At 41.0% G+C, this 15,223-nt stretch overlaps 1 protein-coding gene across 4 annotated transcripts in view; it reads right to left on the bottom strand.

Annotated features, from left to right (window-relative positions):
* Positions 1-14,981, bottom strand: part of LOC140741215 (Golgi reassembly-stacking protein 2-like) — a 65,322-nt gene extending 50,341 nt beyond the window's left edge. For all 4 annotated transcript variants that reach the window (XM_073071155.1, XM_073071154.1, XM_073071157.1 and 1 more), the window contains exons 1-2: positions 14,765-14,981; positions 1,811-1,891 (exon numbers count right to left, since the gene is read on the bottom strand). In XM_073071155.1, the coding sequence (XP_072927256.1) occupies positions 1,811-1,891; positions 14,765-14,827 (144 nt within the window). In that variant the 5' untranslated portion in view covers positions 14,828-14,981. The remainder of the gene's footprint in view (positions 1-1,810; positions 1,892-14,764) is intronic.
* Positions 14,982-15,223: the final 242 nt, after the last annotated feature.

The raw sequence follows: 15,223 nt of genomic DNA, 5'->3' as shown, positions 1-15,223 counted from the left end.
TGCTGGCCTATTGAAATGGAAAAGAAACAAGAATGAATACTTCCTTTGTTTTACAGTCTGCAAGGAAAAGTGCTAATGGGTGTTGCTAGTAGTCAGTAGTACCAATCAAGTATCTTTCATCCCTTACCCCAACCACACAGATAACATTGAGGTAACTCCTAATTTTCCCTCAGCTACAAGCCAGCTAACACTCAGCACACCTTCTCTGTCATCCTCCCCTCTTCCTTCCCCAAAACCTGATAGGTTGAGTACTCTGTCCATTTGTTTTTAAAAAATGGTACTCAGGAGCCCTAAAGGGATCCTTACCCTCCCATTCCATCCTCTCCATAAATGACGAAAAGGCAATTTACCAGTAACAGTGCAAAAGATCCAAATACAGTACTACTGCCTGACCAAATCAAATAATCTGGATCCACCTCAATTTGCCTTTCACCATAATAGGTCCACAGCAGACACCATGTCTCAGTGGCTCTCCACACAGTCTTGCATCACCAGGATAATGCAAATATCTATGTCAGGATGCTGTTTATTGACCAAAACTCTGCACTTATCACCATCATGCCTACAGTCCTGATCAAAAAGCTACAGAACCTAGGCCTCTGTATCTCCTCTGCAACTGGATCCTCAGCTTCCCAACTGGATGACTACAGTCTGTGTGGATTGGAAATAAAATCTCCACCTCGCTGACAATTAACTCTGGTGCTCCTCAGGGATGTGTGCTTAGCCCACTGCTCTATTCCCTCTACGCCCATGACTGTGTGGCTAGGCATAGCTCAAAAAGCATCTAAATTTGCTCATGATACAACCATTCACAAACAAGAGAAAAATCTGCAGATGCTGGAAATCCAGGCAACACACAAAAGTGCTGGAGGAACTCAGCAGGCCAGGCAGCATCTATGAAAAAGAGCACAGTCGACATTTTGGGCTGAGTCTACACAAGACTGAAGTAGCAGAAACTTGTAAAATTACTCAGCTCCATCATGGATACTAGCCCACATAGTATCCAAGACATCTTCAAGGAGCAGTGCCTTCGGAAGGGGACGTCCATCATTAAGGACCCCCACCATTGTTACCTTCAGAAGGGAGATACAGAAGCCTGAAGGCACACAATCAACAATTCAGGAACAGCTCCTTTCCTTCTGCTATCCGATTTCTAATGGACACTGAACCCATGCATAAAACCTCACTACTTTTTTTTTAATTTCTGGTTTCTTTTGCACTACTTATTTTAACTTAAATATTTAATAGACATATATACTTAATGCAACTCAGTTTTTTCCCCTCTACATTTATCATGAATTTCATTGTACTACTGTTGTAAAGTTACCAAATTTCACAACATATGCTGGTGATATTAAATCTGACACCGATTCTGATTTTAGCATTTATTTGTGTCAGAGGTTTTCAAGGTGGATTGAGGGGTTATAGCAGGCAGCGACACAGTTATGAGGCAAGAGCCACAAGATCAGTGCTGCAAGCTGAGTTAAGTAAAATCAGAGGGGCTTGACGATGTGAAGTACAGTGCCACTTATTTTGGAGACATATCAGGAAGGTTGCAATAATCCATATAAAATGTCACCTCATTTGAGCAATGATAAAGTGAATGGACAAAACTACAGCAGGGAATTGCACAGAAGCAGAAATCTGCAACTGAAAGCAATAATTATTCCTCAGAAAGGGTACAACAAGACTTCAAATATAGACTCCCCCCTTATGTTGATTGTTGCTAGAAAAATCCGCTGATCAAAGAGGCAAAAATGCTCAAGCATTAACCACCAAATGGATGCAGAAATATCAGGAACAAACTCACCAGCCTCTTGTCACCAGCTGAAATGATAAAATCAAAGAATGGTTCCAGCCCAGCCCAGTATCCCGGGGAGTTCTCCTGTACCTGTTCAAACAAAATTAACATTTTAAAGACTGATCAGTTCTAAATCTTTACAGCTTCAGCAGCAGTACATTTTTTATTGAATATTGAAAGGCCTGGATAGAGTAGACATGGAGAGGATGTTTCCTATAGTGGGGAGTCTAAGACTAGAGGCAGAGCCTCTGAATAGGGATATCCATTTAGAACTGAAATGAGGAGGAATTTCTTTTGCCAGTGTGTAGCGAATCTGTGGAATTCATTACCACAGATGGCTGTGGAGGCCAAATCATCGGGTATAGTGAAAACAGAGGATGATAGGTTCTTGATCAGTTGGTGCGTCATAGGTTACAGGGAGAAGGCAGGAGAATGGCTTTGAGAGAGATAATAAATCAACTGCAATGGAATGGCAGAGCAGACTCAATGGGCTGAGTGGCCTCATTCTGCTTCTAAGTCTTGTGCTTCAGGTAAGACCATATCTATTACAGAAGTATCTCTGCCTTCATAAACACTTCAATTCAGCTACTTGCCTATAAGCCTATCCAATAACTGAAAACTAGGAAATTCATTGCTGCTAATGCTCCAATTCCTTGTTTTTAGTTGCACTGCCCCAAGTTAACAAGAAGGTGCAAAAGAAGAAATGCAGCATCTCACTAAACAGAGCATTAAAGCAACTCAAGCAGGCCTCAAATGGACAGCAGATTCCAACACTCACACAAGACCAAGTTTCTGAGCATAGACCAAAAGTTATCAAGAGTTACCTAACTAATATTGAGATAACAACACTTCAGAAAATTCTCACTGAATTGGAGTAGCTGCCAATTTCATCAAGAAAATTCTGAAGGTGACTGAGTAGGTAGACAGAGGCCATTTTCTCTAACCAGGCAGTTCAAAGTAAGGCAGGACAGTCTCAAAATATGGCTAGCAAATTAGGATCAAGGCAAGAATTTTTTTTAAAGCATGGATTGTAATCTTTGTAACTTTCTACCTCAGAGTACCGTGGATACAGGGTATATACAAGACCTAGATCGAAAAATTAGTTGGACAAATCACAGAATCAGTCATGATCTTACCGAAAGGCTCAACAAGCTGGATGACCTAATTCCAGGATCTAGTTCACATTCTTTAAAAAAAAATAACATGGTATGGTAGTGCAGCAGTTAATGCTGTGACCTCTGATCTGCAGCTACCCAGGTTCGGTCCTGACACTAGTTGCTATGTGTGTTAAGGTTTGCACACTCTTCCTGCGACTATGAGAATTCCATCAAGTACTCTGGCTTCCTCCCACATGCCATGCTTACCTCCTAGCCCTGGTAAGTGGAAAAGGGGTGCTTAAAGACATGCAAGCGAGTTGCGGGGATACAGGAAAACTAGACGGAGAATCAGTCTGATGGGGTTGCTCTCTTGGGTACTATTATAAAAAAAATGACGCAAGACAACAGAGTGCAGTGCAAACCAACAGTTCTCCAAAAAAAATATATGTTCTTGTTCATGGGAGAATACAGGGTATATCTGGGTGTTGGACTTCTTACCATCTCTCTGTGTTGTGCAAGGAGCTACATACAAGGTCTGTGTAATCCATTTTTCAAGAGAGACACCCATTAGACTTGTTTCCTGAACGCCATCTGAAGGTAAGTAGCCAGCAGAAATTCAGCTTGGTATAATGGAGATTATAGTATATCAATTATTTTAAAAACAGTGGCAAAAGTTGAAAGACAAAATACACAATAGATCAGAGAACAAGTGAAAATTGAATATTGGCAGGCTGGCAAACTCACACATTTTCCAATGTCACCAAAACAAAGATAAATTGCCCTGGGATAATTGGCAAATGGATCTTTTCCCAGCACTGTTATCACATCTGCATGAAAATTGAAATCAAAGATCACAGAAGGCTTTATCCATTTGAATTTTAGCAACCAGTCATTGAACAAGACAATCAACCTTCCTCCAAGCCCATGAAAGTGGATATAACAAATTAATCAAAAGATGATCTGATGAATGCACATACATTGCTTGCTGCTTTAGTCCAAAGATGGAGCCAGGTGCAATGGCTTAAACATTGGAAGGAATCCTTGTTGGTATAGCAAAGCCCAAAATCTACAGGAATTGGCAAATACATCTTTAATTATGCGTCTGAAACCCCACCTTTAAACAGACATTGCCAAATAATAGAGCATTGTTCTCAAAAATCATCAAGCATTGTAACAGATTGGAAAAGTGCAAGTGTTGAAAATTTACACTGACCACCAAGTGCAGTTCTTTCTGTAACTAGATCAAAATGGTTCAGTGATCCAAGATTCCTTCAATGCTACACCTACTCTATAGTAGAATCTATGCTTCACAAATCCACTTAATTTGAAAGTGACAAAGGTTTACCATACACTATTACTGTACTGATAAATTCTTTGTCCCTTAATGTGTGATCAATATTGACAAGAAAATTCTCCCAAGTCTAACAGCAGCACCTCCCAACCCAAACTCCTCACCAGCATAAACATATAACCATATAACAATCACAGCATGGAAACAGGCCATTCCGGCCCTCCTAGTCCGTGCCGAACTCTTAATCTCACCTAGTCCCACCTACCCGCACTCAGCCCATAACCCTCCACTCCTTTCCTGTCCATATACCTATCCAATTTTACCTTAAATGACACAACTGAACTGGCCTCTACTACTTCTACAGGAAGCTCATTCCACACAGCTATCACTCTCTGAGTAAAGAAATACCTCCTCATGTTTCCCTTAAACTTTTGCCCCCTAACTCTCAAATCATGTCCTCTCGTTTGAATCTCCCCTACTCTCAATGGAAACAGCCTATTCACGTCAACTCTATCTATCCCTCTCAACATTTTAAATACCTCGATCAAATCCCCCCTCAACCTTCTACGCTCCAATGAATAGAGACCTAACTTGTTCAACCTTTCTCTGTAACTTAAGTGCTGAAACCCAGGTAACATCCTAGTAAATCGTCTCTGCACTCTCTCTAATTTATTGATATCTTTCCTATAATTCAGTGACCAGAACTGTACACAATTGATATCTTTCCTATAATTCGGTGACCAGAACTGTACACAATTGTAAACATGTGCAGGCTTTGAGAATAGATGCCACTGTACACAAACTAAAATAGCAATTCTCAGCCCAATTTGATACCACAAAGATTTTTATAAAAGGGGAGTTACAAAAATGCTGTAGTGTATTTTTTGTCACTTGGCAGAGTAACCCACATAAAAATGTTGAACAGATAAATACTCCTGAATGACAATTGTTTTATTTATATAATATACACACATATACACACACACATATATACATACATATGTATACATATATATACATACATATATATACACACACACACACATATATACATACATACATATATATACATACACATATATACACATACACACACACACACACAGATTGCCATCATTCCAGTGTCACAAAATTTACAGTAATTAAATTGGGGCTCATGCAAAGGATAATGTGCCTCTAAAGCATAGCTATTGAGATAAGTGATACTGTTTTAGGTTATGCAAATGTGTAGAGCCAATCCCAAGCCTTTACTCTTTCAAAATCTGTATAAAAGGAGCACCCAGCATGCCTACTGGTTCTCTAATCCAAACGTAAAAGCAGGCCAGCAGATGCAAAATGTTACTAACCTAAAACCGGATGAGGTATCAAACAAATACAAAAGGACCATTGCATATCACAATCACCCTTTTCAAGGATGAAAAGCCCACATTTCCCTGGTCAGCCCTTAGGCACAGCTGATTGCTCACTTCTGTGCAACAAAATGTCTCCTACTATATTAGTGGAGAAACAATCCTCTTTCTTCAGGACAGGAAAGTGGCAAAAAATCTGGAAAGCAAATCATTCTTGTATTTGTATAGCACCTTTTGTAATCTCTGCTTCAGGAAGCACTTTACAAACAATGAAAGCCCTTTTTTTTGAAATGTAGTCATTGCTGCAATAAAGGAAAGACAAGTCAAAGGTGCAGCAAGATAGTGACAATGTCTTTTCTGTGATTATCATTGAGAGTCTCGTCCACTTAACAGTGTTTCAAGAAATGTCGTTCTAGATTAGGAGATGAGCAATTGAAAATGAACAAACTATGGACGCAGAAAATCTGAAACAAAAATGTTGAAAACACTGAGGTCAGACAGAATGAGTTAGCATTCCAGATCAAACACCCTTCATATGAATTCTTATGCTTGAGCTTACCGTGCTGTGGGAAGAACACATGGAGGAGGCCTACAAGCGGAAAAGAGGATCTGAAGAACAACTGCCAAAGAAGAGGCTGGAGAGCAAAGTGTTGGCCCGTGGAGGTCAGGTGTCGTGGCTTTGCAGGCCAGTCGCTCTGCAAAGTATACACTGCACTTGGAATCACGGGAGAATGAAGAAGGAGAGTCATTTCTACCACCACAGATGCAGCAAAGAAAGCATCAAGATGGCTCTGGATAAAGAGGGCAGATCCGTGGGTTGCTGCTAGGGCACAGGCCGGGGTCTGATCAACCCCTATTGGGTCGCCTGGGCGAGGATGTATGATGTTGAGACACCCAAAACATCTGATGACCCCAGGTAACATTACTGATGTTATGCCCTAGCTTAGCATCATGCAGATGTTTCTGTAAGAAAATATTTCTTTTGAAGATGCTGTCCAATTACTGAGTGTTCAAATGCAAGCTTCTTGTTGCCATAAGCATCCATACACAAGATGTAAATGCAATGAAAATCAGCTTTTTGCACCAATAGCATAGAATATTACAAGAGGACAATTAATTTAAACTAATTTAACACTAGCTAAATTAACATAAATTATGCATCTTACACACGTCCAAATTAAACTTAACGACACCAGTGCAAGATTGAAAGGGAAAAAAAATCAGCCCGAGGTAGCATTAAGCATAATGTTTCCGCCATTTGTTTTTTTTAAATCTCAGATAATTATTATCCGCTGAACCACAACTGGCTCATCCATCTTTAAAATAGCCACTCAAGAGGCACAAATGTGTCTCAGCTTTCAATTCAACCTCAATTGAGTGTGAAGTACAAATCAGCTGAACACTTTTTACTCATCAGCTTCCTCAGACACTCAACATTTCTGGGTTCACTGATGCCCTCGAACCACAATTCTATTTTGGGGAAGGTGGGTATGGGAGAAAACTCTGGAATAAAAGGCACTTTCTTTTCTCACCCAATCTTCCAGTAAGAGGAAATCAAATCCACACAGGAATATTCCACTTGGCATTAAGCCTGGGGTGTGTTGTTTCTCATCTCAGGACAACTGGGAAACAAAGAAACTTACCAGCTTTGATAAATTTAACCCTCCACCTCCAGTCTGTTATCAAGTCAAACTCCACATCCAGTCTAATACTGCTCCTTGTGTGAATGTACTGCAATGCAGGAGAGCGTTGGAATTCCACTGACAGCTCCAGTTTATGATTAAAGATAATATTAATTTATGATTAAATTCTTGAGTTTCATAAAAGGTTACACATCCTCTTGAAAAACTATATACAGTTTCTATGCCCATTTGACATAATACTGTTCCTATCCGTTCTGCACAATAGCTTCATTGTTCAGGCAACAGGAAGCCTTCACAGTTCCCCAACTAAGTGAACAGAATGTATTTAAATGCATTTTAATTACAGCACTTAATGAAGTAATTAAAATATTTCAAGAGTACTTCACAAAATGAGTTATTCTTGAAGTGCAATACTTACACAGGAAATCTAGTGGGCATTCAGCACCAATAATGCTCAGCAGTAAGCAATGAGTTGACAACCAGTGGTACCGGTGGAAAAGAGGCCAGTCAAAGAGGACCAAAAACTCATTGATGTTCATTGAAAACTACAAAGCAATCAGTCCACAACCTCTACTTGAACTACCAGACAAATCCTCCATTAACATGAAGGGCAATTGAAACATGATAGCAATAATTCTTCTGCATCTCTGAGGTTCAAAAGGCATGGCACAAGATCTTAGGGATGTGCAAGGAAGTATGAGCAAATAAAGATTCAATACTATACCACTGCAGAATCATATACCTAACAAGTCAATAATTTTTGGAGCAAAGACCCAATTATAAATCACTTCAGACCAAGAATTACTCCAGCAACAACACAGCGTACAGCTTGCAAAGTTATTCCATCATTTCTAAAGGTTAAAAGGTTCCAATTGCTATAATACGCTCAGCGTCCTTTGCTGAGGAAATAGAAAACCTAAAATGTCACACACAGAAATAATTAAATTGAAGTTCCATTAATAGAATTTAACTTTTTAAAATTAGTTTTTGATGAATTTTTAGCACATGGACAACTTTGGCAAGGGCTTGGTAACTGGCCCAGTCTCATTGCAACATGATGTTGCTCTTCTCAGCTGTCTTCATAAACTGCCATTGTTATGGCAAACATGGGACAAGATGAGAGAAAAAGCTTTTTTTCTCCAAAAAAAAACATTGAATCAGTATGATCACAAATGAACTGTGCAAAAACAATACAAGTTCAATTCAGCAAAATTTCCTCATCACATCCCATCTTCCCCAGCCTCAAAGTGACAGAAGACAGTGCCATCAAACAGGAATTACTCACTAGCTCACCAACAATCCTGTCAAAACCCAAACTGACTCTTAGTTGCAGACCCCATCAGTCTTGTTCCAATACAAGCCAATAGAGTTTAATACTGTATAACAGATCTTAGCATTAAGGCTGTACTTAATTGAATGTGCATCCAGAAGCCCGGAAGTTGAAATCAATGGATGCTCAATGGTTGGAGTCATACATCACACAAAAGACTGTGGCTGTGGTCACTGGAGGTCAATCACCCCAGATCCAGGACATCACTGCAGGTGTCCCTCAGAACAGAATCTGGGACTAACAATCCTCATCTGCTTTATCAGTGACCTTCCTTCCGCAACAAAACCGTAATCAGGCACTTGAGATACATGACTACATGCATTTCAAATCATAGTTGGGGACTTCAACTATGCTACATGCTGATGGTAATTGGGCATAGATTTTTTCAAACAAGCCTGTTTGAAGAAATCTATGACCAAGTTCCATCAGCATGTGACCTGTAGCGTAGGTCCCAACGCATTACATCACTGCTATACTACGATAAGGAATGCCTACCAATCCATGCCCAGAAATCTGTCCTTCTCCTACCTGCATACAGACAGAAGCTAAGGAGCAAGGCTCTAGAGACAAGGACAATGAAGAGATCACAAGACAAAGGAGCAGAAGTAGGTCATTCGGCCCAGCGAGTCTGATCGGCCACTCCACCATGAGCTAAACTATTCTCCCATCTAGTTCCAATTTCTGGCTTTTTCCATATATCCCTTGATACCCTGACTAATTAGATACCTATCAATCTCCTCCTTAAACACCCTCAATGATTGGGCCTCCACAGCTGTATGTGGCAACGAATTCCATAAATCCACGACCATCTGGCTAAAAAAATTTTTCCTCAGCTGTTTTAAATGGGTACCCTCTAATTCTAAGACTGTGACCTCTTGTCCTGGACAAGGCCTCATCAACACCTCCTTACTCTTATACACTATTCCTCTTGAAATGAATGCCAACATAACATTCGCTTTCCTTACTGCCGATCCAACCTGGTGGTTAACCTTTAGGGTATCCTGCACTAGGACCCCCATGTCCCTTTGCACTTCCGATTTTTGAATTTTCTCCCCATCTAAATAATAATCTGCCCAATTGTTTCTTCTTCCAAAATGTACAACTGTACATTTCTCAACATTGTATCTCATCTGCCATTTCTTTGCCCACTCTCCTAAACTGACCAAGTCTCTCTGCAACCTTTCCATTTCCTCAACACTTCCTGCTCCTCCACCTATCTTGGTGTCATCTGCAAACTTGGCCACAAAACCATTTATTCATGAGATGGTTTTGAGAGTTTCAGTAGTGGCTATGGGATTGTTTCAAGTCGATGAAATGAGCTGTGTTCAAGGACTCATCAGTGGCTCTGAATGAATACACCATGGCTCTCACAGATTTTATTTAAAAAAAGTCATAAATGAGTGCGTCCCCACAAAATAATCCAGTCTTCCACAACCATAAGTCCTGGATGAACCAGGAGATCTACAGTCTGCTGAGGGCCAGATCAGAGAGACATTCAGGTCTGACGATCAAGTAAAAAAAACACAAGACCAAAGTATGATCTCCAGAAAGTCATCTCATGGATGAAGTGGCAAGTCCAGACTAAACTTTAATCAATGAAGGACACTTGACATCTGTGGCAGGTCTTAAATGCTATTACCTCTTACAAAGTTAAATCAAGCGGTTTAGGTGACAACAGGGCTTTGCTTCTAGATTAGTTTAATACCTTCTATACTCACTTTGATCGTCAAAATATGCAGGAAATCTGATGCCTCTGTGATTTCAATTTCCGAGGGCGACATGAGAGTCACTCATCTTTCAGGAGGGTAAACTCACAGAAAGCATTCAGCCCAGATGAGGTACTTGGCCAAGTACAAAAGACCTGTGCTGATCAACTGGCTGGAGAGCTCACCGATATCTTTAACCTCAGTTTGAAGTTCCCACCTGCTTCAAGCAAGCCTCAATCAGGTCTAAGAAGAACGTGGTAACCTGCCTCAATGACTATGATCCAATAGCACTTACATCCACTGTGATGAAGTGTTTGGAGAGGTTGATGATGAAACATATCAACTCCTGCCTGAGAAGTGACTTTGATCTGCTCCATTTCACCTACCGGCACCACAGGTCCACAGCAGATCCCATTTCATTGGCTCTTCACTCAACCCTGGAACATCTGGACAGTGAAGGTGCATTCAGTAGGATGCTCTTCATTGATTACAGCTCGGCATTCAATACTATCATCCCTTCAAAACTAATCAATAAGCCTCAAGACCTTGGCCTCAATATCTCCTTGTGCAATTGGATTCTTAATTTCCTCACTTGCAGACCCAGTCAGTTCGGATCGGAAACACCAGCTGCTCCACAATCCTCATCAGTACAGGTGCACCAAAAGACTGTGCGCTTAGGCCCCCTGATCTACTCGTTTTACACATATGACTGCCTGGCTAAACTCAACTCCAATGCCATATTTAAGTTTGCTGATGACACCACTGTTGTTAACCAAATTAATGGTGGTGATGAATCAGCATAGAGGAGGAAGATTGAAAATCTGACTGAATGGTGCTACGACATCATCTCACTCAATGTCATCAAAACCAAAGAGCTAATTATTAACTTCAGAAAGAGGAAATCAGAGGTCCATGAGCCAATCCACAATTTTAAATTCCTCAGTTATTATTTCAGAGGATCTGTCCTGGGCCCAACACACAAGTGAAAGCACGGCAGTGCCCATACTTCCTTAGAAGTTTGCAAAGATTCAGCATGATATCTAAAACTTTGACAAACCTCTATAGACATGTAGTGGAGAGTATATTGACTAGTTGCATCACAGTCTGATATGGGACCACCAATGTCCTTGAATGGAAAATCCTCCAAAAAGTAGTGGATATAGCCCAATCCATCACAGGTAAAGCACTCCCCTCTACTGAACACATCTACATGGAACTCTGTCACAGGAAAGCAGCATCCATCATCAGAGACCCCCACCACCCAGGTCATGCTCTCTTCTCGCTGCTGCCGTTAAGGTGCCTCAGGACTCTCACACCAGGTTCAGGAACAGTTATTACTCCCAACCATTAGGCTCTTAAACCAGAGGGGATAACTTCACTTGCCCATCACTGAACTGTTCCCACAACCTATGGACTTGCTTTCAAGGACTCCTCATCTTATGTTCGATATTTATTGCTCATTTATTTATTAATTATTTTTCTTTTGTACTTGCACAGTTTGCCATCTTTTGCACATTGGCTGTTTGTCCACCCTGCTGGGTGCAGCCTTTCATTGATTCTACTATGGTTCTTGGAATTACCGAGTAAGCTCACAAGAAAACAAATCTCAGGGTTGTACATGGTGACATATACTGTATGAACTTGCATAATAAATTTACTTGAACTTCGAAAGTCAGAAGTGATTATGCTTGTTAATTTTTGCATTGTGTTCAATTCTATCCAGAGCTCTTCAGTAAATGAAACAGCCCATAATTGTATGCAGCAAGACCGGAGCAACATTCAGGCACAAGATAAGTGGCAAGCAACACTGTTAGGTGTTTGTAGATAGATAGATAGATAGATAGATAGATACTTTATTCATCCCCATGGGGAAATTCAACTTTTTTTCCAATGTCCCATACACTTGTTGTAGCAAAACTAATTACATACAATACTTAACTCAGTAAAAAAAAATGATATGCATCTAAATCACTATCTCAAAAAGCATTAATAATAGCTTTTTAAAAGTTCTTAAGTCCTGGCGTTTGAATTGTAAAGCCTAATGGCATTGGGGAGTATTGACCTCTTCATCCTGTCTGATGACAGGCATGAGAAAGTTTATCCACCCATCTTAACATTCAATAGATTATCACTTTGTCTCCAACCATCAACATCTCAAGGGCATCCACTGATCAGATACAAATTTAAGAGGTCAGAGGCCTGATATTGAACAGCAAGTGGCTGTCACCAAAGCCTATCCACCATCCTTAAATCACAAGAGTAAAACAGAACACTCCCAATTGCCTAGATTCAACAATGTTCAATCAACTCAGCTCCGCAGGTTAAATCAGCCACTTGGTTAACATCCATCACCAGAGGACAGTGTATATCATCCACACTGCACCCAACAACCCCCAAACCCACAGACTCTGCCACCAAGGATAGAGGCAAGTATCCTTCCAACCTGATTTGGAAATATATTCCTGATCTTTCATCATCCTGGAAATCCCTTCCCAATAGCACTATGGGAATACCTTCACCAGAGCGACCTCAACAGTTCAAGGTAGCAGCTCTGCCCACCCTCTCAAGGGAAATTAGGGATAGGCAATAAATGCCAAACAAGCCAGCAAAACTTGAGTCTTGAAAACAACTGAACAAAAATGGGTGGTTGAAGTGGGTTCAATTGTAATTCTCAAAGAGAAGCTGGATATATATGCTGCAAAAAGATATTAACATGTGGATGAAATGTGCTGAAAAATGAATCATGGGAGTCTAATCCAGACCAACGTGAGGAGATGCATTTTTCAAGTACCATTGAGGCTAGCACATACACCATGAATGGTGGGATCTTATGGAATACAGAAGAACAGAGCACAAGTCCACAAATCATTGAAGGTGGCAACATAGGTAGTCAATGTAATTAGGAAGACATATGGGATACTGATCTCCATTAGTATGTCAAAACACTGAATACAGAATTAGTAAGGTTATGCTACAACTTAAAACTTTTGTCAGATCTCAGCTGGAGTACTGTTTGCAGTTCTGGGCAAGAAGGTATAGGAAAGAAATGATTGTGCTGGATGCACAGGACATTCACCAGGATGTTATCTGGGATGCAGCAGTTCAGGTATGAGGAGAGACTGGAGAGGCTAGGTCTGTTTTCCCTGGAGCAAAATAGATTAAGAGGCTACATGCCTAAGGCACATAAAATAGTTACAAAGGATAGATTGCAGGAAAGCTTGAGGACAGGTTTCAGGTAAAGGGAAAAGAGATTTAGAGATGATTTGAGAGGGACCTCCTTCACCACAGTAACTGGAATACATTGCCTGAGAGTGGTTGAAGATGGTTCACTGACAGCATTTAAAGTCTTTAAATGAACACATGTATTGCTTAGGCATAGATGACTATGGAGCAAGTGCTGGGTGATGGGGTTAATATGGAAAACTAGACTCTGTGGATGAGTTGGGCTTCCATGTTGTACTATTCTGGGATGTATTTGAAAGAACTTCAGTTAATGCCAAAGGTGTTAGACTAATTAGACAATCTCAAGTAGTTGGGATGAGCTGCATGACCCCCTTCCCCCCCCCCCACTGCATTATGATTATATGACATGTTTATAGCTCCAATACATTTTGGATTAAAAAGGGAAAAGAAAAGCATTTTTCATTTCATGTCTTTGATATACATTTGGAATTGGGACACCTGCAGGGCACACTTGTATTGATATCGCCACATCACTACATTTTCATCTTTTTTGGCTAAAATTAAGAGGCATTTTAAATTAATCTATATGTAGTTATTCAGCTGCATTTGCACTCTTCTAAACTACTGCCAATATAACACAGTCAAAGTCAACCAAGAAATTCCACTCTGTACTCATTATGAGCTGGGAACGTATGTGTAATCTGGCAGTAACATCACACGGCACCTTTATTCAACTGAAAAAACTACCGGTAAGTGAAGGCAGAGCAAAAGGCAAGACCATTACTTGAGATGGTTAAAAGGCAAACATCATAGGGTAAATGACAGACATTAGACAGATATTAGCATTACATGTATAGAGAAGGTATATTTGACAAATTTGATAATTTTACATTATAGGCACACATCGATACCACATGGAAATTTCCAGAACCTCGGATTAAAAACAAGTGGAACCCTTGTCATTTCCTTCTTCACTTAGACCTCAAGAAACGAATAACTTGATATGGCATTCACATCATTCATTACAAGCCACATTAATCATTTCCTCAACATCACCCCCGACCGACTCCAAACAGAGCTTCGGTAAAGCCCACAATCGGGAGAGATATCCCTTCAGAATTATTCTTCGTGTAAAGGAGACGTCATTAAATAACGGTTAAACCCCAATTTTGAGGTAATGGGTGGGGAGGGGGTGGTTGGTCCTGTGTGCAGCCACACTGTCCAGGGAGCAATGACTGTCCCGTCCACATCCATCCGGAGACAAATCGCTGTGAAGAAGCTAGACGATTTAAGGAGGTCTCGCCCCGGTCCGGTTGCTCTTCAGCCGACGTCCCCACCCGCCCCGCTCCGGTGACCCTACGTACCCGGAGGACGTGGAATCCTTTGGTCCTGTTGCCGTGAAGCGTCGCGCTCTGAGACCCTCCCATCGACACCTCTGTCAGTGTTAGCCGAGTGGCCGACGCAGTAGATAAAACCCCCAGGAGTGTACTCCTACTACCCAAGAACGGAGGGAGGTGTGAGATATCTGCGAGCACAACCCGAACCCACAGACCAGCCCGCTCCCTAGCGATGCCAACTCCCCGCTTCCGCCAACTACGCGTTTTCATTGGCCAGCAGTGAGAGGGAGGGATTAGATGGTTTCCTAGCAACCTGATTGATGAACTGGCTATAGGAAAATCAAGAGAACGGGAGGTGCTGGAAATCCGAAATAAGGATGAACTATGCTGCAAACACTAAGCAGTATCTGTGAAGAGAGAAAAAAAGTTACTGTTTCAGGTCAGAGACCGTTCATCAAAACTGGGACAGAGAGGAAACAAGTTAGT

This window comes from Hemitrygon akajei, chromosome 18, assembly GCF_048418815.1.
Source record: "Hemitrygon akajei chromosome 18, sHemAka1.3, whole genome shotgun sequence".
NCBI classification, from domain to species: domain Eukaryota; kingdom Metazoa; phylum Chordata; class Chondrichthyes; order Myliobatiformes; family Dasyatidae; genus Hemitrygon; species Hemitrygon akajei.
The sequence above is the reverse complement of the archived record's forward strand: the minus strand, read 5'-3'. Positions and strand labels throughout refer to the sequence as shown.